The 24742-nt window shown below is 41.5% G+C and overlaps 1 protein-coding gene across 8 annotated transcripts; it reads right to left on the bottom strand.

The window, feature by feature from the left end:
• Window positions 1-4231: 4231 nt before the first annotated feature.
• On the bottom strand, window positions 4232-22520 carry PAPOLG (poly(A) polymerase gamma). 8 transcript variants are annotated; one of them, XM_017821839.1, is made up of 23 exons: window positions 22025-22151; window positions 19712-19870; window positions 19551-19617; window positions 18865-18946; window positions 18671-18780; window positions 18030-18083; window positions 17219-17330; window positions 16273-16362; window positions 15618-15756; window positions 15411-15483; window positions 15211-15331; window positions 14840-14924; window positions 14448-14501; window positions 13233-13352; window positions 12830-12939; window positions 11064-11185; window positions 10798-10967; window positions 9821-9909; window positions 9505-9743; window positions 8536-8607; window positions 7895-7948; window positions 7006-7120; window positions 4671-4744 (listed from the first exon to the last, which is right to left on the bottom strand). In XM_017821839.1, the coding sequence occupies exons 1-22, from the start codon at window positions 22081-22083 to the stop codon at window positions 7022-7024; spliced, it is 2280 nt and encodes a 759-aa protein (XP_017677328.1). In that variant the 5' UTR covers window positions 22084-22151; the 3' UTR covers window positions 4671-4744; window positions 7006-7021. The 8 variants fall into 8 exon arrangements, 7 of the variants coding, with proteins under 7 accessions (XP_017677329.1, XP_017677328.1, XP_017677332.1 ...); XM_017821840.1 differs by lacking the exon at window positions 7006-7120 and having other exon boundaries at window positions 4232-4744; XM_017821841.1 differs by lacking the exons at window positions 4671-4744; window positions 22025-22151 and adding an exon at window positions 22474-22520 and having other exon boundaries at window positions 4769-7120.
• Window positions 22521-24742: the final 2222 nt, after the last annotated feature.

Here is a 24742-nt window from a genome sequence, read left to right as displayed (position 1 = left end):
ATAAGAACTTACCTAGCAGCACTTAGCAAGGTGTTAACTTGGATCTGACAGTCCCCCCGCTGTGCTAAAATTCTTAGTGGGACTTTTTTGTGGAGAAACAAAAATGAGCGGGAAACAGATTTGTGATTATTATTATTTTTCTTCTTAAGTCAAGGTCTGAAAAGAAAAGTTGTTTAATTTGCAAGCTTATAAAAAACCAACAAGAACAGTGGGCTAAAACAAATAGTGGCTTTAAAAAAAAAAAATAAAAAAAGAGTCAGAGGTTGGTGTCAGTTTTAGTCTCTAGAAATAGTTACCAGAGTCCTTATAACAGTCCTTAGCCACATACAGTAACTGTTAAGTACTGGGAATCCCCACTGCAGACACAGACAACTTGACTGAAAAAAAAGGGTCAAACAACACAACCTCGCACAGTCAGGGAACTTGGCTTCAGTTTCTGGTATTAGCCACAGAATTTCTGTCTGACCCTTCATAAATCTCTACGCCTTAGATTCCTCATCTGCTAAAGCAGATTTAAAAAAACCAACCAACCAAACAAAAAACTTCTCAGAAAAATCGTAAAGACTTATTAAGTGTTTAAAAAGTTTTTAACACAGTGTAAGGGTAAGTCTTGGAAAAAAGGAACTTCTGGTGGGCACTCTGGTTCATCCCCTGCCCAGTTATTTTGGATAAGAAGTCACCTTAAACACTGGCTTAGTGGCATCCATTACTTAACAAATAGATCATCATCCCATGGGTCGTTTGTCAACAAAAGCTCTTAAGTAGTTGAAAACCAAAACAATCTAAGCTAAACAGGTTGACTGAGAACAGACTGAAGTTCACATAGAAGCAGAAGCTGATGAAATCAGGTCTTGCTTAGAAGTCACTGAGAACCTGTGGTTAGTTTCTACCCCGTAGCCTTAAACTTTTCTAAGTAGTGGCTTTGCTTTTGTTTGACGTTTTTAGACCTTTGCACGAGGACATACAAAAGTGCAGCAGGGTTTCCCCACTGACATCACAGCCACTGAAATCAGGAGTGACCTTTAAGGCAGAACAAGATTTGAGTTTGAACCTACAGACCTCTATTTGAGCTCCAGAGTTGGGCTTCTGGACAGTCCATCTCAGTTTACTTGTTACTGAAAGGCAAACTGAAAATAACTTGAAATAAGCAGAGTCTGGAGAACATTGAGATATTACCTTTACTGAATTTTCCCCACTTGAAGTCACAACATGTACGAAGGGGAGAGAAAATTAACATGCTGTTGATTACTCATTTCTGTAAGAGGAATGTCAACTGATTGATAGTTAGTTAGATAGTTAGTTAGTCAACTGATTGATAATTTTTTTTTTAAATGTACCAAACATTTACTCTGAATGACAGCCCAGCAAACATCTCTGTACTTACACAACTTACCACTTGGTGTAAGCCAGGATTTATTTAGTGGGTGAACAGGAGAGGGAACAGAAACAGGGGATTCCCTGGCCTTCTCATTCCTCGTACTTCACTGTTTGCAACATCGTCATTTTCTTCAAAATACAATTCCCAGGGGTGTGGTTTTGTCCCACTTGATTTTAACTAAATTCCTGCAAACCTATCGCTCCAGAAAAAATACTGTTCCCACGATCTTCCTATTGTTTCGTGACCTGACAAAATCGGGTATTTTATTTTTTGGGTAAATGCTCTGAGCAAAAGCCACACTGGGTTGCTTTTCAGACTCTCCCAACAGCCCTTATCTAAACAGCAGAAAAAGTACAGTCTCGGTTAAAGACCTGTAAAACCACTCAAAATGAGTGGAGAAAATTAACACGTGCTACACCACCCAGGCAAAACCAGAAGTGAATGTGATGACCAGTTACAGGCCTTGCAAGAAATACTTGAAGACTTCTGGTTTCATAAATAAAATTCAGAATCAGGACCAGCTTTCAGTTTGCTGACAGTCTAATGCCTGTTTCGTTTTAGGAGAGCAGAAAATGCATGGACTTCAAATAGCTGGTACTTCTTTAGTTTAGTTATTAGAAATCTCTGCTGTATTGCTCACTAAGGCAGGGTTATGTCCTCCTGCTGAAGGAGTGGAAAAGGCTGTACATCACAAAAAGTAAATTCAGCATCAAATACATAAGAAAGGGAAAAACAACCTGACAAAAATCACAAGAAACATCATTCCACAGCAGTGCTGAAGGCGTAGGGCCAAGCACTTACACATCAAGTGGTTCACTAAACCTCAGCTTTTCTTCTTTGCATGCAAGCACCGACAGAATATGTGTGATAACTCTCTGTTCTGGCCAAGTGGCCACACTGGAAAAACAGAGCAGAATTAAAATTCAAACTGCACGGAGTAAAGCAATTCTAACTTTAGCACCTACTTGCTACAGCATTACCTCTTGTTTTATTTATATCGTATTACCTTCAACACACTCTGTTGGTCATGGCTAGTCAACACTTCCTGTTTTAAGGCCACATTTTCAGTTACTCCCAGTTTGCCAAAACCTTTTCATTGGAGCATGATTACACATATTGCCCCCTCCAGATTATTTTGGTAGGAAAAACAGAACAAACATGACTCAGTCATTTCTAAGAACGATCACGGGGAACATATGTTTTAATTATATTCAAAGAATTCTTACAACAGCTTTTAAGAAACTTCTACACATTTTAGAAACAGGGACATGAAATTTAGCAAGGAGGCTGTGCTGGTGTCACTACTGGGAGTTTTTGCTCTTCCTCTGAAAGGACACACAGAACTTAGCACATGTTGAATCTTTTATAAGACTGACCTCGCACATGCTTACCAGACTTGCTTTTAGTAGCCAAAATTTTCAGCTTTCTCTGCATTGCACAGACATGCAGAGAGTGAGCTGGATGGTCCCCACAGCAGGCAGCTGATTGCCAGGCTGCCACACACTGAAACTCAAACAGGGTAGTAGGTTATTTCTCCCCTGGTTTCGGGACTCCCGGGATTTTTACTCATCGTCACCAAATAATGTATTACCTCGGCTCAAATTCAGAGGGAGAAAAAGATGGGATTCAGGTGAGAAAGGGAAATGTGAATTATCAGAGAGAAAAGAAGACAGGCAAGAGCATGAGATCAGAAGAAATGAAAAAAAGATGAGGGGTGAATAAGAAGCAAGGTTGGGAGAAGACAGCGGGAGGATTCAGGCAGTGTCTTCCCAGCAAAGAGGAACTGCCCAGTCCTCTTTTGCTCCTAGTTTGATTTTTCTACCAATTTTTTGAAGGTCAGACAGCTGAGAGGTTAACAGTATTTTCTGGAATAAGAGAAAAATCAGCCCCCAGGCTACTGCTTTGTTGAGATCCTCCCAGAAAAATACACAAGGTGCAGCAGCCGGGAGCCCACACTGACCAACCTGCTGGGAGACAGCAAGGAATGCTCAACATCCCACCCCTCGCTCCCCATTAAGGGTGGGAAACACCCCACTGTGCTCCAGTTGGCCTGGCAGGTCTCAGGGAAAGCAGGGAACAGCAGAGCCAGGCAGGAAGCAGGGGGCTGTGGTGGCTCCCCAGGATGGTGGCCGGGGTGGGAGCAGCCCAGGGCTGTTCCCAAGAGGAATCCTGGGAGCGCTGCAGCGACACCATCGCGGCACACGCAGCCCTCGGCCCCCGCCCGCCCCCACCACGGGTTGGGGGGCAGGAAACCCGCCCACAGCTCCCCTTCCATCCCCCCGGGGAAAGGGGCTCGCAGCACCCACAGCCGGGGGTGGGTGGGTGGAGGTAGAAGGCACCAACCCACCGGGGTGCTCCTGTGGTAGAGGAAGGTGCCTGTTTTCCCACAGGAGCGAGTTCCTGCTCTGACAGAGGTTCCCCCCCTCTTCGATTCCCTCCAGCCCAGGGTGGGAATTGATTCCCTTTCAGCCCCCCGGGCTGCTCCCCACGACCACGGCTTTTCACTTACTGGAATAATGCACAGGACCACACTCTTTATAAGAAGCGTGATGAGGTAATCACAAAAACACAGCCAGGAGTTTTTGCTGGTGTTCTGAGGCTGAACAGCTTATGTCACTTAAGCATTACATAAAGGCGGCGTTAATAGGCCCCCCTCCCTCACAAAGTTAAGGTTACATAATTTCAAGATACCTTTTTTCCCCCCTTGGCTTTTTCCTCATTAAGGCAAAAAAGTAAGTATTCTATTACTTTCTCTCTTGGTTTCTACAGGAAAATCAATTGCTACAGCCAAAACAGGTGACTTCACGTGAACTGCTTCTCTGCTTGTACCTAACAGGTAAAAAGCACAGATGTGAATTCCTGCAAGGGAATTTCTTGCTCAGAGTTACAATTTCAATATAGAACTGCTCCTCTTTAAAGAGATTGAGCGCACAGTCCTTGTCTCAAGTCACACATACATCAACCAGCTAAGAAAGGTAGAAAAGAGCAACATTTGCAGGAAGTCTGATATCAAAGAGCCTCCCTCACTGAGTCTTTATGCAGGAGTAACTTCCCTTTCAGTCACTTTAACAGAGCACTTGCTCCATAAACAAAGGAGAACGTTTAAGATTAATAAATTTGAACTTTATTTACAAATTAATTACAGCTGAATTCTAATCTGCAAAGTCCTGGGGCAGTATCAAACTTCTGCAACATCCAGGGAAACTCCAAAACACTGACGTCACTTAACATCACACTTGACATCTTATATGTCAAGATACATTAAGATAAGATGTGTAATTCACCAATGGATCAAGTCTGAGAAACTAGTAACCTAAATTCTTCCTGAATGTTCTTCTTAAAACCCTGAACATTCTTCTTAAAACCCTAAGAGGGAGGGGAGGGGGAGAAATAAAAAAAAAAAAGAAGAGCAATTAGAAGATAACAACAAAGCAAAAGTAAAATATAAAGATTTGTGTAAAGGCATATATTTTGATATCCATTAGTTAGGATAGTTTGAGAGTAGCTGCATAAGTGCATGTGCTTATGGGAAAAAAATAAATCAGCCCTTAAACAGCCTTGGAATACTCAAGTGGAAGAATTTAAAAGCATGGGAATATTACGGGATCCTAGACTACTACAAAACACTTCCCATATTTGTTTTGCTGTTTATCTTATCACTACTTCAGCTTTAATTCCTTCAAATCCACGACAGGTTTGTGTTTACACAGGTGCTGAAGTTGTAAACCTACTGTAGCTACTACAGACCTGGCAATATTTGAATACCACTGCTTTAAAACACATCACAGAACTGAGGCGACCATTTCACAAACCCAAGGTGTAGTTCTGCTAAAAGCTACTGAAGTAATATGGGTTCTGTTTCTTAATTTTAACCTGTGACTAAATCTAAGCCTTCTAGTCTAAGTTTTGGAGAGGAGAGGAAAGAATAAGACCTCTCAAACCCACTAAGGCCAATCTCTAAGAGATAAGTTGCACTTGGAGCAAGCTGGAAACCAGAGGTAATAAGGAAAAAACCAAGTAGATTGTGATAAATACAGTCATGCTTTTTCCATAAGTTTGGAATACTTGCAGCAGGAGGAACGCTAAACAATCAAGACAAAATACCACCTTATTTCTTTATAGTCCTTCAGTCTTGTCACTAAGGTTTTAGGTGGTTACTTAAGATGTTTACAGCTCTTTAAGTCAAGCAGCTCATTTTAAAAGAATTCTGAGCTATCTGTTGTCCACATGGCAAACTGGGACTTCAGCTGTCAACAGTTTGCAAACTGCACAATTCCAAGGGCATTAAATCCAAACATGGATATCCCAGAAGCAGGAAAGCAGTGTGTTCCTATTCTCCTCAGATTTCCCCCAGCATGGCAGTTTAGTGCTGGACTTGGCAGTGTTAGGCTTAGGTTGGAAAAGACCTTTAAGATAGAATCCAACCACGAACAATTCTATGCCATTATCATTTTGTAGGACATTTTTTTTCTGGCACTGCCTTCCCCCTGTCCCTTAGAGTTGGTTTAGTTGTTTAGACTTTTTAAGCAGATCACATGCATTAAAAATAAAACAAACAAAAAGAGACTGAAGATTTTAAATTTTGCTTTCAAGACAGTACTTTACAGGACATACAAAAATACTCTAGAAAAGCAACTTACAGGGTCATTTACAAAAACACCACATTAGAAAGACATTACAAGAGACAAGGAGCATAATATTCGTTCCATAGGATCAGAGTTTCTCCCCACCCCTCAAACCTCAAAAACCCCAATGCACTTAACTGGGTAAGCAGTGTTATCAGCTTACAGAACCAGACTTAAGGCTACTAGAGGTTTTCATGTAAGCATTTAGACCAGCTTCCAGGGTTTATCTGAAACCACTTTCTGCATTGCCACTGGCTTTCCACCCTGCAGGTGGGCACGAGTGTCACAGCAGCCTCAGCTGCTGCAATGTCTCAGTGCATCTTCAGCTCTGTGTTCAGGGTTTGGCTTTACTACCCAGTGACAAGAAAAAGCCTCTCAAAGTCTCATCTTAGAGCAGAGTCTTAAGATAAAAAAAAAAAATTACTCAGATAACACACAGCACAAGACATGCCTATCATCTCCACACCTTGGTCAGAATCCTCTGCTGCATTTCCTTCAACACTTAAATTATTTGTGGGCCTCCATGGGAGGCAATACCTGTGCAGGGCATGGCTGTGCTAGGCAGAGGAAGGCTGAGAGCCCAGGAAGCTTGAGCACAATCGTGGCAGAGGCACAGGAGCGCAGGTGCCAAATGGGAAAATAATTTAAGGTAAGAACAATACGCGCACATGAATTAGGAAAGCACGGGGGAACACAGGCACCTTCAAACACACTTGAAAACACAACATGGTTGCAGCAACCAGTTGACCCTGCTGACATTCTGAATCCAAGCCACAGGACAGGTTGGGTTTTTCTGGCTGTTTCAAAAGCTGGTGGCAGTGAAGACTTTTTAAAGAGCCAATAGTTACAAGCATATGCAAAGAGCAATTCAAAAGGAGACAAGCATCTAACACCAGCATAAAACCATGACTTGAATTGGTTACAGTAACTTTTCACACTTTGTTAGTAACTACAACACACATTCAGAACATGGACCATCAGGAAGGAATTATTCCTCTTCACCTGGGAGATACACCAGTTACCCATTAAGGGTAAGTTTGATGGATCTTTTAACAATACGAATGCTATTTGTTGGAACAGGAGATGAAGAATCTGGTAGTTCTTTACTGGAAAGCCTCTATAAACACACAAAAATAAGCCACAGGAAAAGAAAAAAAAAAAAGGGGGAATTTTAAATTAATCAGTGAATTTTAAATTCATTAATTCAGAAGTAGCAGCAGATAAACCCTTTCCTAGCTGAACATAACATGCTTTATGTACCAAAATAATACGGCCCAACCCCCTTTTTCAGAGATCTTGTTTTTTTTTCCCACCACACCACTTGTTTAATTAGCATCAGATACAGAAGAAGAGCCTTTTCCCCCTGCACAGTTCTTTTCTTGTATCAAAGACAGCTCCTGATGGGAACTGAAATTAGTTGCAAGTTGCTCAACAGCTTAATAGAGGAAGCTGCCATTTTTCTCAAATCCAGGGATGAGGGAAACTGTCTCTACTGTCCAGATTACTTCCAGTCTTACAACCCTCAAATTCACAACATTTTACATGACATAGAACAGTTAAAGTCACCTATAGACTTCAAAGCTTCCAGGTCTCATCACAGAAATACAAGTACTGATAACAGTACAAAAAAACCCCAAATCAGGACACAAATTGTCAGTGTTTGAGGACATAGAAACATGTTTTTTCAAGTTCAACAACTTGGAAGCTCTGGCTTCACTTCTGTGAGTAAACCTGGAAGGTCACTGTTCAGATACTTAATTTGTTGGAAGCATGACCTTACCAACAACTTCAAACCCCCAAGTTTACAGGGATTAATGTTCCATAAATCTTTGTACATAAAATGGAAATGCTAGTTCTGCTTTACCTAGGAATACAAAAGCACAATAAATACCTGTGATCTTGATGTGATCACTGGAATCTGCATGAATTTTCCATCAAGGACACCCTAAAAAAAAAAAGCCAGAAGGGATTTGTGAGGCAGCGTTGCCAACTTCATGATGGAGAGGCAGCAAGTTCTGGCAGCTGGGATACTTTAAATCATTCCTGCATTGACAACCTCCACCTCCTGGGGTGGGTTTAGGCATTGTGAGGCCCTAAAAGCACACAAACAGCGCTTCAGGTATTTCAGCCTCTACCAACAAGATCTCATCTCGATTTGAGGGTGTGCCCTCAAGAGTTTATGCTTCAGTAGCAAGCTAGACAAATAGCAAAGCTCTTTATCTTCCCTTGAAGAGGCCAAATGCTTTAGTCTTTATAGCAGTTTTGCATCAGGGAATCAAGTGGTTTTAAAAAGAAAATAAAATATTATTTCAAGCACAGCAAGAAGCTAGACACTACCACATCATCTAGTATCTTTAAAAGACAGGGCAGCCAGGTGCAATATTTGGGAAACGAAGACTGAAATAAGCTAAACCAAAAAGCCTGTTTTTGTTTCCATCAGTAGATGTGCAAAGTATTTATGTGAGGTACTCTAGGCACTAGACCACTCAGCCTTTCAGTTAGTCCACTGGAGTGAAATCACTTTAAACTTACATTTTTTGCAGCTCTCCTCCTCCCATCTTGAGGATATCCGCTTTCTGTGAAATCTGAATCCCAGACGTTTAGCTGGAAGAACAAAATACACACACTCAAAATAATTGCTGTGCCAAAACTACCTTCATATCTGAGTACTGCCTCTACTCAGCACATTGAATGTCACAGCAGCCATTCTTAAAAGAACATTTATACAAGTCCACCATTACCCCTCTCTGGAATCCCAAGCCTCTCAAAAAGTGTTAGCTACCCAAACCTTGAAATCTGTACTTGCAATATTTAATACCAGATAACAGTTCTGCAAGTTGATTCTTTACAAGTGTCAAAATGGAGGTGTTTTTTTTTTTTTCTACTTATTCTTTGCCTGTGCCTCAAATCAGAGGTCAAGACACAAGAACAGCTATTTAAGGAGATTTACATGCAGCAATAAACCAAATCAAGCATTAACCTAAAGGTTCCACAAGACCAAGATTTAACAAGCAACTCCACACTCATTTCAGCAGTAGAATGACCTGCTGAGTTGGCTGCTGATTTCTAAAGCAGCAAAACTATCAATAGGCATTCAAAAAGCATCTGCCAGAACCAGATTAGCTCACACTTTTACAGTTATAAGATTCATAACTTCATTTGGAGATCAATTTTTTCTGTACTAAGAACTGCTTCCAGATGAGACAGTTCATTCAGCACTTGGTCACTGCAGTGATAGATAAGCACAGCAGTATTTAGAGACCTTGGCACCAGATGAGAAACACTCATTAAGTGCCAGATCCTGAAAAAATGTTGTTTAATAGCTATATGTTATATTCAAGACAACTTCTCACATGTACATCCTGGTAAAAACGATAATTATGCTTAAATTTCAATTCCCAAATCCACTGGGGATGTATAAATGCATTTCTTTTCAGTTAATTTATTCTACATCAGTGATTAAAGCTACTTCAAACCCTTGGCCTAGCCCCCCTTCCTTGCCTTTTCTCCATCTATGGCTTTTTGGGGGCATTCTCCCGGTGTAGGTAGACGAGATACTTTAGAGGTTGGTGAATAATGTTGTTTGGGTGAAGCACTCTTAGGATCCGTGATTAGAGTCCCACTTAATTTATGGTGTCCTTGGACAAAACACGTCCTGAGCTGAGAAACTGTGTTATATCCCGGAATGGTGCAACCAATTGGAGGTCCCGATGTTCTTAGTGCAACTGAAGCCTCCATTTCTGCAGGAGACACCTGGCTTTTAGAGTTTGGCCACGAAATTAAAGACTGCATTCCACATACCACTTCAAATACATACTTGGGTCAGTCACGGGAATGCAGAGTCCCTTAGACGTTGATGGCTCAGCTACACTGTTGGCACCACTACAACTCTGACATGCAACATTTCTATAAAAGTCAAACACTAGAGTTACAAAATGCTGGTTTGTGAAATGCTACATATCTCATTTCCAGAACGTTCACGCTTGCACAGACCTTCTTAGCTTGTTATCACAGCTCTATTAAACAAAAACACAAAGTCATAGGCCATGTAGGCAGGACAAGATCATCGTTCTGCTGAACTTCGGGCCACAGATTTAAACTGCAGCATCTCCTTCAGTGTTTTCCCAGGTCAGTCTACCCAGCACAACTGTGCTGTTTCTAACTAAGCATTTGTATCTGCTCTACCCAGATGTGCAACACGAGTTTTTGCTTATTTTTCTTTTTTCGTGTGACTCCTACAGAACCAAACTGTCCGAACACAGCAGGCGTCACACACTCGGTAGGACTGGGCAATTACTCTCAGGATTACATGTTCCTCCTGTGCTGAAATAGTTTATGGATAAACAGACTTCCCAGGAATTCTCCCCAGACACTTTTACTGCCCCAGTTCTCATAGCACTCCACTTATTCAGAAGCAGCTCTAGTGTTTCTGTGATCAAGATCAGTCCTTCCTTAATCCACTTGGCACTAACTGCACTTTTTGGAAGAAAGAACAGGTACTTCCACATAAAATATTCCAGCTTCAAGCTACACACTAACCAATGAAGATTTTTATTCAAGTCTAAATTTCCCTGGTGTCAAGTTCTTCATTCCTATGTGTTCACGTACATTAAAATTATTTTTTTCCAGGATTTCTTCAACCTGTCTCCAACCACGTGCCCAAAGGAGATTCCAGCTTTGTTCCTCAGAGCCCTCCACATGTTTACAATCCACAAACAAGAAACCCTAGGCTTCATTTACACTGTGACTCTGTTAAAAGCAGCTTCTCCACAGTTCTCAGGTGATGGCACTAACCTTTCTGTCTCTGCTGTAGAGGTGTCCAATTTGGATATCTTATTTAACAAAGAGGAATTAGATGGTGCTCTGCAGTCTCTGTCTTTGGAACTGTCCGAACAGCTTTCCCCTAAAGATGACCTTTTGCACTGAAGTCCACTATTGCCTTGACTAATATCTGACACTTTTTGCTGAAATGACAGGTAAAAAATAAATCAAGTCTTCAAGTAATTATTAAAGGAAAAAAAAAAAATTTAATCACCAAAAGAGTCAAATTTTTATTATACCTTCTTTCTTTTCTGTAAGGTTTCTGCTGGCAAAAAATAATGCAGTTGCTTTCTCTTCACATAAGTTGCCTCAATCTTCATGCCTTCCTTTAGGATGTTGAGGGCACTGGCCTGCCTGTAGACTGACATCAAACACAGAATTTTAGCTTGCCCTGGGGATGTTGGAATTAGGTTTCTTTAGGAACATGTTTGTCCTTAACCATTAGATTTCTGATTGAGAATAGACCCAGAGGACTTTCTGAATCCCCCCATTTGTGCACAGCTGAGGAGAGACCAGGTACTTTCACTCAACATTCAGAATAATTTTTGATTTGGCATTCACAGTGGTGATTGTGGGGGTTTTTTTCCCCATAACAGTTCTGTAGCATCGTGCAACTTCTCAGCAGTTCAGATGTCAAAATTCTGTCCAAGTAAGCAAGACTGGATTTTAGGGACATCTGATTTAGCAGACTTGCTACCGTTTGAACAGGTTTTTCTGAACAGCTTTTTATGAACTGGAAAATGTTGTAATGGCACAACAGTTATTACAGAATTAAGTCACAATTAGATAAGCTTATCTAACTGGACTATCATGAGTGCAATTGGAAAGTCAGCTTACTAACAAAGAGTGGGAATCAAAGTCAGGACATGCAGCAAAAAGGTTTAAAAGTCTTTCTACAGGAGGTCTAAAAATAAAACAAAAGCACAAACATGGACTTACACACCAACATGGACAGTTCCTTCAAAATAAATTCAAAATTTTTTGATGTAAAAGGGAAATAAAGGTCTCTGAGCAAAAGCACTCCAGTGAGCCTTATATCCTTGAGTTCATCAACTTGAAATTAATCCTTACCCTCTAAAAATATTCTCTCAGAGTCAAGGCACATGGTAACAGCTTTCTAGCACATAACTACTGGTCACGCCCACATTTACCAAAAGATTTCACACTTCTCAAGAAATGCCTTTTCTGTTCAGTTCTTTCTGGATTTTGGTCCTATGGATAAACACCAACAAACATTTAAATGCCCAAACACATTTGTAACTTCAGAAGAATAGCCCAATTCTCTTATTCTTAGGCCTGAGCCTAAGCAAACATGCACTTCTGAAAGGTACAAGAGCAGCCAGCTCGGGAAGAATTAAACAGGTTGTGGGAAAGAACTATACTTTCAACTTCTCACCCCAAACTCCTTTATTTTAGCATTATCTTACAGCACTTGTACTAATTTATTTTTGCATCTATCAAAAGTAGTGAAGAGAATATGAACATGAAAATTTACATGCAAGAGAGGAGGTAATTACAACTGAGTGACTTTCACACTTCTGGGATCATGTCATCCACAAACTGTTGTCTTGGAAAAATACCATCAACAGGCATTAACAGCTCATCTTAGAGCTTGAAATAGTGAATTTACACTTTCAAAGTTCAGCAGCTGACTCCTGGTTTTCAACGTGTGTAGCTATCCCTAGAAAATGGACATCTCCTGGTTTCACATTTGACTGTTCCCTTCAGGAAAAGCAGTTGCTGAACTGCTTTTCCTGGAACTTCCTTACACCATGATCTACAGAACTGTTATTTCACACGTGGTACACGGTGTGTGACTAACACACACTTCTGTTTCAAGATGGACTTTGAAAAAGTGCCAACACATTATGTTTTTAAAGCTAATCTATATGTTGCTCTCTACAGGAATATTTAGTGCCAGGAGGAAGCACAGTTCACTTTGTGAAGGAATTTCCACCAGAAAATAAAGAAGTAAACCCGTGTCTAGAGCAAAACAGAGGCTTACCTGTGTCTGTGAACGACTGTATCCCATGGGTTAAATCAACATTAGTCTTTTCTGCACTTTCCACTTTCTTAAACACAAGTCCAAGAAACCACATTGACACATACCCCTTCCTAAAAAGACAGAACCACAAACCTGATGTGGGCACAGGTGCCAGTTATTTGGACTCTAGTACACTCTAGTTGTATGCAGCAGTTAGAGATTAGAGCCAGACCACACTGAAGTTCTCAGAGTTCGTTCTCCCTTCTTTAAAAAGATCTTACGTGCTCGGGGCCCTGTTAGTGAACAAACCTACAGAACACACCAAACATCTCTCACCCGTGAGCTGAGGTGAACAAATATGAATAAATAAGTTACAATAAACTGGCCAAACTGTACTTCAGAAGAGCAAAGCAACAAAACTCACTGTTTATAGAGATTTTCATTGCCAGGGAAGGACTGTGGTTGTACATGTGCAATAGTTATAAACTCATTCCTTTCCAAGTTTCCAACCAGCACACGAATTTTAGACTCAACAAGGCCAATCCTGATAAGAACAAGAGATGTTTATTCATTTTTAACTGTGTCCAGCACATCACTTAGATGCCTTTTTGTATTGCAATGTTAACCTATCAATAAGCTGAGCAGATAACTAGATCTGTATATCTTTATATGAGATGTTTCCAGTGACATTCAAGCTTTTGTTTCTAAAGACAAAGATAAGTAAGTTTAAGATGCACTCTTAACAGTTCAGATACAACATTTCCACCTATAATCTATGATGAAAATAACAAGGAGCAGATCCCAGCACTTCTGGTTGCATTTTCAAGTGCAGCAAAATCCCTTTTTACCCCAAGGATCAAGGAGAAGAGTGGTTTAGAAAAGGCTCAAGCACAACTGTGCAATTACACCCAAGTAAACATGAAATTCTTCCTGCAGGTTGATCAGTGAAAATGGAAAAACAGAATTATTTTAATAAACAAATGATCTAGCCAACAGTCTCATCAGAATCTTCCCCAAGAAATCAACCATAGCCGTGAGTGCTTTAATTCCAATAAAGTACTGGTATTTTACCCTTTTACCTAAAACTCTATTAGAGCTATTTTTAAACATTAAGCTATCTTTATAGATGGCACAAGAATCATTTGATTTAAAGCAGAAGCCAAGCTTTTAAGTAAAACTAAGATGCCCTCAGAACAGGGGTCTGTTGCAGAGAAGTGTTTTGCAAGCAAGCAAAGTACTAATTTTTTTGACAAAGAAACCCCTTGAAAAGCTAATAACACACATTACAGTGCCTTAATTCCTCACATTTCCCCTTATTTCAAGATTCACAGTTAGTCAGCACATTCACAGAAGTTACTGTTGGCATATCTCCCTTCACTGAAGAAAAGTAGGTCTGGAATAGGTTGACAACACACCAGTGCAATCTACTCCTTAACTAAACACTACGTTCAGTAAAACTATTTATGCAACCAAGTTTAAGACTCTAGAACAGTGGTCTTCAAAGTGGGGGGTGGAAGTGTACTCCATGCCTAGCTGCATAATTAGATACTTCATTTGTTAATACAATTAACAAAAATAAAGTGCAACATCAAATTGAGTTTCAACTACGAACTGGACCCACGCCCAAAGCCAGACTTACCAGTTTAAGTGATGCTCCTCTGTAAAGGCACTAGCAGTGAGCACAATATAATGTCTAGAAGAAAGGGAAAATAAACACACTAGCTCAGGGCTTTATTCTACATTCTAAATATTAGGTGGGATTTTTTGTTGTAAAAACAGTGTCAGTGGCATAAGACAGTTTTTCCTATCTTTTCTATGCTTATTCTTACCAAAATTTGTATGGCTACCTCCAGTTTCTTTAAGAGAAAAAAAAAAAAACAACAAACAAACCAAAACCAAACCAACCAAACAAAAAAACGGAAACTCCAAACCGAAACACATCAATACAATCTTCTATTTAGACCCCAAGTTAAAACTCATTATGCTAACCAGTGAGTTACTTCAGGTTCAGACAACAGATTTCATACATACTTGTACTTCTGAAAGAAGTTCAGTGGTTCAAAGAGCTTTGACCAGTCCGATTTTCCTTTGAGAATCTCATCTGTAACTTCAAGACCTACAATGAAGGTTGAAAACCTTATTACCATTCTGTTTTTAAGACTATAAACTTTACAAGACTGACAGTAACTGACAGATCAAAAAGCAGGAATTCCCTTGACACACTGCACATCTACTACAACAGTTCATCATCAAACTGGTCTCATTGCCTGCAACAGGTGGACTTCCCAGAGACCTTATCCTACCTAAAACACCTCACTGAGCAAAACTAGCTCAGATAACGTGGTTTCAAATAGCAGGAGTTATACTGCTTAGCCAGATAATAAGCATGGAAAGCACTTTACCACGTTGGAACTCCTCTACCATCACTGCTCGTGTTGATGTAGACACATTGTACGTGGAGTTCTGCTGTGGATAGGCTGGTGTGATGATGGGCATCACATGGTACCGGTCTGATGGGTTCACCTGTGATGTTACAACTTGGTTTAGCATCAGTTCAGGTCAGGAGAAAGTTTAAAGGCTTCTGAATTCAGTGTTCACATACCCTAGGGTCCCATACTGGCAAATTAAGAAAGCTCTCTTCAAGTCGCTTCAGCAGTACCGGCTTTGGCCAATCCCTGTGTAAAAAAGCCAGCGTTTAACTGCCCATTTCAAACTCTTCCATTGGATGTTGTCAGTGGAAATCTTTAAACACAACTACATCTAGATATGTTACTTCCCTATGCAAATTAAAATAAACAACAGCTCTTACCACTTTGAAAAGATCAAGAAGAACTTGTTGAGGAGCGTAGAGGCCAAAGCATTCGGGTAGAGCTGGCATATCCTCGCTACCAGCATCGCCCAGGAAACTCCACCAAGAAACCCCATCATGTTGGAGTAAACACCACGTCCTAGAAGGGGTACCATAGTTGGTCTGTAATCTTACAGCACCAGCTTCACAACCCTAGCATACTTCAGCCCCAAAGTCATCTATTTTTGCAGTGCAGTGAGGCCAAAACTGCTGTTTATCACCACACCGCTTCTCAAAATACTGCTACTCTAAAATTTGCTTATGCTGCCACAGCTAATGCTTCACTCCAACCTCCCTTTAAGAAAAAAAGTTCTGCTATTCTTCTGGTACTTGCTCTAGCCACATGCACAAAATGGTATTTTCTTAATCCTTTTGTACTTAATTCGGGATTTTTACCATTTGTAATCAGGTTCCTGATAAGGAATGCAGCACCCTGTTTTGCAAGCATTAAAAACCACATGGAATCTACCAAACGGACAGACCCTGAACCTAAACTAAAGGAGGTTTCAATTTAACAACTGTCACTTAAACAGCAACCCAAAGCTGAGGTACATCCAGTAGTAAGCATGAGATGCCTCTGAAAGGTTTAAAGACCACGAACAATCCCGTTACTCACGTTTTGCCCACAGTTTAATTGCCCGGAGTGTGAGGCGGAAGTTCTCCAGATTTGGCACCAAACGTAGTATTTCATCAGTAACCCTGCTGCCTGCAAGACAAACGTTGAAATGCAGAAGTTCCTAGCAACAGGCACAAGTCAGTTTTATGCTGATCAATACTTTGTTCAAGTCTATGAACACAAGTTCAGATTAATTCTTTTGTATCTCCTTAAAAAGTTAAATATTACACACAACATTCAGTTCCACTTCAGGTAACCAGTGCCCTCAACAGCTTTTTTCATAGTTTAAACACCAACTAACCATTTTTAATAAGGCCTTTGTGCAGGATGTTTTGGCCATAAACTAAAAGACAAGAAATTCCACCTCACCCTTTCCATGGAGGGTGGCAGAGCACTAGAACAGCTGCCCAGGGTGGTCATGGAGTCTCCCTCTCTGGAGACATTCCAAACCCACCTGGACATGTTCCTGTGTCACCTGCCCCAGGCGACCCTGCCTTGGCAGGGGGGTTGGACAAGATGATCCCAGAGGTCCCTTCCAACCATAACTATTTTGTGATTCTTTAATTTCAAAAAGCCAGGTTTCTTTTGAACCATTAAACCAAATGGTGTTAAGGAGTGAGCAAGTCAGACTTCAGGTATTTTAATTATTATTTTTTTTAATGAACTACCACACATTCTTTATCAAGTGCCCTACCTAATCATGTGAGTTGCTGTGGAAAACAGAACACTGCACACAAACCAATCAAAAAATACAAGTCTATCTGAACACACAGCTCCTCAAGACATCTAAATTGAAGCCCACTCATCACCACCTCAGAACTCAAGTACACAGGACATCAGTTCTACAACCTGTACAGCAATGTGGGTTGTGTAATGGGCATTCTGTGCCAATTCTAGGCCCATTTCAGTAACACTTTCTTTTTAAAGGTGTGTAAAACACACTTACCATTTAAGCTCCTTATGCATCTTATATCCAGGCTCCTCAGGCACGAGTCGTCTCTGAGATCAAGATCATCAGACACGGTTGGCATGGACAGTTTTGCAAACACAAGATCAATCTTAAAGAGAGAAAGGTTCCAACCATGAGTTTACAACGCAGCACTGCTTGCAAACAGCACACTAGTGAGGGACACTTTTGACTCTCAGTCAACTCTAAAAAGAGGGGTTAACATTTGTATTTAGAATTATGTGACCACAGACAAATCTGCCAAGAGATTTGTTTGCCAGAAAACAACAAAGTTGCACTAAGTCCCATATTTATTTACAAAACCACCTCTTTTTTTTTCCTCCCAAAGTTGGAAAGATTACTCTAAACTTAGAATTCCTGTTAAGAGGAAATTTAAAATTAACCACAGAACTAAGATCTAAGTTCAAATCACCCTAACTATACTTCAGCAAATGAGAGAGCATTTTCTTTATGCTGTAAGCCCTTAAGTATCTGGTTTTTATGGAGTCTGAGGCAAGAAAATTATTCTGGGAATGTCTGTACCAGATAAAGGCCACAAAAGGGTCATTGAATAAGTGTCTTCATGATGGCTTCCTAGGGACTTATTTTCCTGTAGGATCCCATTTTACTCAGGGTCTTCTCCTGGGATAGGCTGTGGTCAGGCTGTTTAACTACAGTTTCCTAAATACACTGTAAGGTACCAACAGCCTTGTAAAACAGCACCATCACAGGTCCCTGGAAAAGTCATCCTACTCCAAAGCAAGGAAAAAAAAAAAAAACAAAACTCAAATCTAGAAGTTAAAATTCTTACCTCAATGCCATCAAAGTCAAATTTGATAACTGGCACATAGGCATCCTCAATGGCCTGTGAAGGAGAGCATGTGTGTAATGAAACATTGTTTTGCTGCTTTAATGTTTTTCCTATAGTATGATAAAGTACAGAACTTTAAACTGCTCAACTCCTCAGTACAGAGTTGCTTCCAAACACAAAGAAAATTGCTAATAACCCTCCAGCAGTGTGGCACTATTATGGTACTAACACTAGATTTTATTAAAAAGTTATTTAGGCAGGAGATTCAGGGGCTGATCACGTGTTGTAACAAACTGTCAGTGCACAAGCCATCAGGATCAGTGGTTGTAAGCCCCTTCCTGCATCTAAGATGAAAGGCTATCTTCCAGGTACAACCTTGCTTTTTGATACAACTGACTCATTCCCAATTTAGGGAGAGCAGAAGAAACCACAATAACTCTTATGTGATGCACAGTCCTCAGGGGAAGAAACCAAAAGCTGGACATAAACATTTTCATGCTGCATAAACCACTATTTTAGAAGGTGTTCAGAAACACTTTCTATTTTAACTTGGGCTTGTAAGACATTTACTACTAATACAAGTCTAACATGAATATTCTTATAGTAAAAGTTGCACACTCTACCAGGCAGGGTTTACTCACTCTTAGGTTTTTTACTTCCTGTCGATTTTTCAGTTTTTCAAAGAAGGACTGAAAAAAATCCGATCTCTCCACATGGCTGGGAGCAACACAAAGGGCATCTATGTCAGAACCTGCCAAGAGATTCCATTTGCTCTGTTATTTGCTGGAAGCCACTTTCCAACATCAGAACTGCGACCAGACACTGATAGTACTACCTTTAGTGTGCACTCCAAGCCTGTAGGAACCAAATGTAAATATCTTGCCACCAAGATGTTCCATTATTGAAGGGGGAAGATTCTGTGGGTAGAAGAGAGAGAGTTTAAGATGCACACTGTCCTACGTGCAAGTTTAACTAGTTATTTAGGAAGACTATAACAGACTCCATAAACACATCTTTTCACTCCCAGACTGGGTTTTTAGTTTAATAGACTGGTTTTCCTGAAGTGAGTCGAGCTTCCAACTAACAATAAAAAAAAGAGAAGATTGAGTAATGTAGCAGTACTCTTATTAATTTATACAAATTAAGACCTATTATTAGCCTTCCCTGCAGCAGAGGCACATAAATTAACACAATCTAAGAGCCATTCAAAAGGCATGTCTAGGGTAATAATTTCAAACTAGATTGAGTGCTGTAGGCTGTTTGGGGCAAAATTAGTGCCAATTTACCACCTTCCTCATCCACAAGGTGTTGTTTCAGCCAATTCACAAAATTTATTCAGTGCTCCAACGACTTTGAAACCTTGATCTTGCAGAACCTCTTATACCTTATTTCTCCAGCAGTCACTACAGTTCTACTTGATACTTTAAAGCTGAACTTTAGCACAAATCCTAGTAGTATGGCCTTTAAAAGAAATCAAAAGGTTTCAGCTGTTTTGATAAAAACACATAAAAAACTCCTTACCTTGCTCTCGGCAAGTTCTGAAATCCATTCTCTGACCAAGTTATTCAGTTTACCAAGGACAGTCGTCCTGTAAAAAAAACTCACACTAAGTTTGATTTAAATAAAAACCAAAAAAAAACCCCAAAACCAAGAGGTTAACGAATTTTACAGTCTTGTTATACCTCTGGTACAGTTCTTCCTTATCTTCAAACACCCCGAATGGCTTCATGGCTTCAATCAGCTTCTGAGTGTGAGTGTGGTCTATGTCACTAGGAGGAGCCAAGCTAATTGGAGAGGTAAGTCCATAGTGCCCTTGAGGCTGGTTCTGATGCCTGGAAGTACTGTGAGAAAATAAAGGACTGAGTATATATTAAAAAGAAAAAAAAAAAAAAGACAAACCTTATTGGAAAACACCCTTCAGCTTACAGGTTTCCTTCTGCTCTTTTACCCAACAGTAACATAAATGAGGAAAAAAACCCCAAAACCTCATGATTTTTAGATAATTTGAGCTAACTTAGAAGATACACCTACTTTAAAGAAACCAAAATCAAACAAACATTTGTGGATGTAAGAAATTATCCAAGTATGACACCACACACAGGATAACTTTTAGGCACATTTCAGTTTCCTGCCTGTTTTGATTCAAGGATATTCCCAACAGCTTCCTGCTAACATTAAACAAGACAATTTAACTTCTTTTAAGTGTATTTGTGGTGTTTTGACTGATTCTGGAAGGGCACTACAGTTGATTGTAGAGGCAGATAATGAAGTGGTCTGTTAAACAGAGTTGGTGCAATAAATTCAGTGTGTTATTACACAGAGCCCTTGCTTTAGAAAAAGGGAAATGGAGGAAAAGCACCTTATTTTGCATTACTAGTTGAAACTGGGACAGAGAAAGGAATGGGACAGGAGGTAAAAATGGTGCTTAATGCATCAAAGGTCTCTACAGAAATGGTAGTAAAAGGGGGAAACACTAAAAGGTCTGCACAGCTCATCATAGTTGCCATGGTTCATACCCAGACCCTAAGGACAAAGAGATTAATGTGCCATTATTCAAACTGGGTAATTTCCACCTGCACATACAGACAACTTCAAAGAATTACTGAGTTGGTCAAGAGATGTGTGTTACTATTTAAGATACCCAACCCATTTTGGTTGGAATAAGATTAGGAAGTGCTCAAAGGACAGCTTCCCCACTTGATTTTAAAAAAAGACAGCTGATTACATAGTTCCTTCTTTCTAATTGGAGGGAAAATATTTCCCTCTCTCAAAGTGACATTAGCAAACTTTGCACATAGCTTTTAGTCACCTAGTGGGGGGGGTTTTTCCCCCCTTCCTCTCTACAAGCCCATTTTTCAAGCTTTGTTCTATGTGTTTTCCAAGAAGCTGGGGGCAAGTATTAGGACTGTAGTCCCATCAACTAGTCTTCCAAGTCAGAACATCTGTTTAGTTACAAGTGTAACCAGGGCTTGACCTAATCAAATAGACACAGACTCCCACTCCATAAATAAAAATATTTATAATACATATTTTCCTTCTTATGATAACATTTTCATAACAAATACGGGAGGAAATCCTGTGCTTAATTGCTGTGCATTACAACTGAATCAAAACACCTACAGCAGCAACTACTTCCAAGTTTTATGCATTTCTTGCATTGTAAAACTTGTACCTCACAAAGTTTGCACAGAACAAGAATGGGATTTAGACCACACCAGCATTTAAGATCTTTGCAGGGTACAGAAAGGCACCATCTGCCTTTCATTGCCCCATTCTTCCTACATGTCACATAATTAGAAAGTGACATAAAGGACAACATCAATTAGATAAATTTAGTATTACCAATATCAAATATATATAATTAGATAGCATTTATATCGAGTTCTTCTAGTCAACAGTAGATACTTTTCAATTGCTGGGCACATGTTACTGAAAGCTCACAACTCAAAACCTGAGGAAAACAGCACTTAGAAGTTTTTACTGACGGGCTTCTGCCCAAGAGAATTTGTTGCCCTTTTGGAATTAAAAATAAACAAAACCTTATTTTGCTTTCTCAAGTGTGCCGCGCTTCCGGGCACATATAATTAAGTGATCTTATGGATCTTAACGCACTTAGTACGCTACCCATTCACCCTCCTGCTTAAACGAGAATCCTATCGCAATTTAACATTTTTCCGCGGCTCCTGCCACAATTTACGCGCCACAGCAAACACCTCCGACACGCGTCGGTTCTGATACATCCCACTTTCACACAAAAATCCAACTCAAACGGGTTTATTCCAGGTTTTGTCCCTTTTTCGCAGCTTCACGAGGCAGCAAGGCGTCTCTCCCACACGCCCCCAGAGCCGGCGGGCAATTCACAACCAGGCGGGTGATGGCGTCGCCTCCAGCCGCCATCGGTGCCGGGGAGCAACGACTGGAAACCAGCTCCCGAGCCACCAGAACAAGACAGCAGAAAACCGGGAAAACCGAGGAACGAGGAAAGACCCCACCACCTGGGACTTTCGGCGAAGGGAGCCCAGCTACACCCTTCGCCGCTGCCGCACCAGCTCATGCTGCGCGGAGCTCCCGCAGGCAGCCGCCGGCGGGGTCAAACCTCCGAGCGCTCCCCGTGCCCGAGGCTGGGGCAGGGTCGCTCCTCCGCAGGGCTCGGCGGGACGCGCGGCCCCACAGCGAGCCGCGGCCCCGTCACCGCCGCTCCTCGCCCGCCATTGCCGTTGCTCGGCGACGGCGCCGCCGCCACCACCACATGCGGCGAGTGCCGGGCGAAGGCAGCCGCGCTCCACCATTTATTTCAACCACAATTCCTCCCTAGATAGGAAGGAGGTTTCGGCTCCCCCGCCCTCCCTCTCCCGAGAGCCCGGCGGGACTCGGTCCGGCGGGACTCCCTCCCGGCGCTGATCCCCTCAGGGCAGGGCGGGGCGGGAAGGCGCGGCCGCCTCACCCGCGCGTCTCCTTCATGGCGCGCGCGCGCACAGCCCGCGCCGCCCGCGCTTCCCGCCTTTCTACTCCGCCGCCTTCCCGGCGGCCCCCGCGCGCCCGCCCGCCCGCCCGGCGCCCCCTGGCGGCTGCGGCGGCGAGTTGTCCCCCTCACGTCTCCTCGTGTCCCCTCCGCCGTTGTGTCACAGGGACACCGAGCACGTACCGGAGGGGATAGTCCTTCCCTGTGGTGGATATAGCCTTCCCTGTGGTGGATATAGCTTTCCCCGGGGCGGATATTCCTTCCCCTGTGGCGCTGACACACACCCCGAGGCTGGGCGGGTCCCCGCCGTGAGGGGGTCCCGCAGCGCCCCTGTGCCTCCCTCACACAGCCGAGGGATGTTCCCCCTCCTGACACCCCCTTCCAGACAGAAGGGAGAGGAAAAAAACCCCAAAACAAACCAACCAAGAATCGCTGTTGTATTAGTTTGTTCTCATCCAGTACGTGGTGAAGAGCAAGCCCGGTGTCCCCTGACTTCAGCTGGTGTGGAGAGGATTTAACACACATTGCTGATGACAGCAGTTGAGTACTCATAATAACTTCACTGCCATATATAATTTTCACGGGGTCATGGAATAGGAAGGGACCTTAAAGATCATCCAGTTACAGCTCCCTGCCATGTCCAGGGACACCTTCCACTATCCCAGGTTGCTCCAAGCCCCATCCAACCTCTCCGTGGACACTTCCAGGGATGGAGCATCCACAGCTTCTCTGGGCAACCTGTGCCAGGGCATCACCACCCTCACAGAGAAGAATTTCTTCCTAATATCCAATCTAAACCTACTCTCTTTTAATTTGAACCCATTCCCCATTGTTCTGTCATTGCATGGTCTTATAAATAATTTTGCCCCATCTTTCCTGTGAGTTCCCTTCAGGTACTGGAATACTATAATTTTTGGGCCAACATAGTCTGTCACAAGCTGAATATTAAACCAACCAAACTACCCTGTGAGACCATGACACTTAGATGACAATTCCCCGCTTGCATTTGAGCTTGCGAAAAAGTTAAAAATCAAAAGCCTGGTGCTTCTGCAAAGTTGAATAAACCTTCGGGAAAAAAGTTTGCTTCCCCACTGCCCTGATGCCTTGCCATATCACAGCCTTTCTCTGAGATTATCACAGGATTTCTGTACTTTTCTGGGTTGTCTGTAGCACTTTTGCTGAGGTAAAATACCTATTATCTTGCAGGACACTTTGAAGAAACAGAAACTCAACCTTTGCCCTGAACATTTAACAAATTAACAAAACATGTACTTTTAACAGGATAGCCTTACACACCAGTCTCATATAACTTCATGGTATGGAGAGCTAAAAATTACTTTAGCTATTAAATATTTGCACGGCAGTACTTGTGGTAACATTTCAAAGTCTTTGATCTGATTGATGCTTCTGCAAGGAGTTGTATTGGTAAGGACAAAAAAAAAAATCGAGCAAACTTATTGACAGTTTTTGTTAAACCACTAGTCATGTCCTTTTTATTCCTAGAAGTTTATCAGGGTTTTCTCTAACACCTTGTTGTCCTCACAACACTACTGTGATCCTACTGACAGGAAAACTGTTGTATACTGCTTCCTCTTCTTTTCTCCCAGGTCCATCCCATCTATTTTGTGTAAGGAAAACAACTGCCTTTATTTTTCCCGACTTTATGTGGCCAATTATCCACGTTTATTTTTTTTTTAAATCTGTTTCAGCTGCGTGCTTCAGTACCCCAACGGGAAGCTGCATTTGCCCACAGGTGCGATGGGAGGTTTTTAATGGGGAGGTAATGCTTTTATTTAAATCACCTGCAACATTTAGGGAAAAAAAATTAACAGCTCGTCAAGCACAAAAGTTTTTCTTCAGGTGCAATTCTGATTTTAAATTGAAGTGAAGAGTAATCAAGCTTAACTGGGTTGCTTCAGCTGTAAACTATTAAAGAGAAAAAGCAGGGGGTGCCTGGGAAACAGAAGGTATTAAGGATGGCTGGGGTGACATGGTCGGGTCGTGAGCTTTTTCGGTGCCTAGAGCTTGGATCCACGAATAATACACTTTTTTCTGGAAAAGGAACCATCGTGAGGAGGTATGAGAACAAAAATTAAGTAGAGTTTTTATTTTCCTTGAGTTTATAAATTCTAGTTTCCAGTGTTATCTGAGGTGACTGACTGGGCTGGCTCTTCCGTGAGTAGTATTTTTTTCCCCCCCGCAGAAAATAAGGGTCTTCTGTTACTTGCCACTTAGTTGTTCTAACTTTAGT

This window comes from Lepidothrix coronata, unplaced genomic scaffold (assembly GCF_001604755.1).
Source record: "Lepidothrix coronata isolate B3197 unplaced genomic scaffold, Lepidothrix_coronata-1.0 Scaffold92, whole genome shotgun sequence".
Classification (NCBI taxonomy): Eukaryota; Metazoa; Chordata; class Aves; order Passeriformes; family Pipridae; genus Lepidothrix; species Lepidothrix coronata.
Note: the sequence above shows the minus strand (reverse complement) of the source record. Positions and strands in the feature narration are given on the sequence as shown.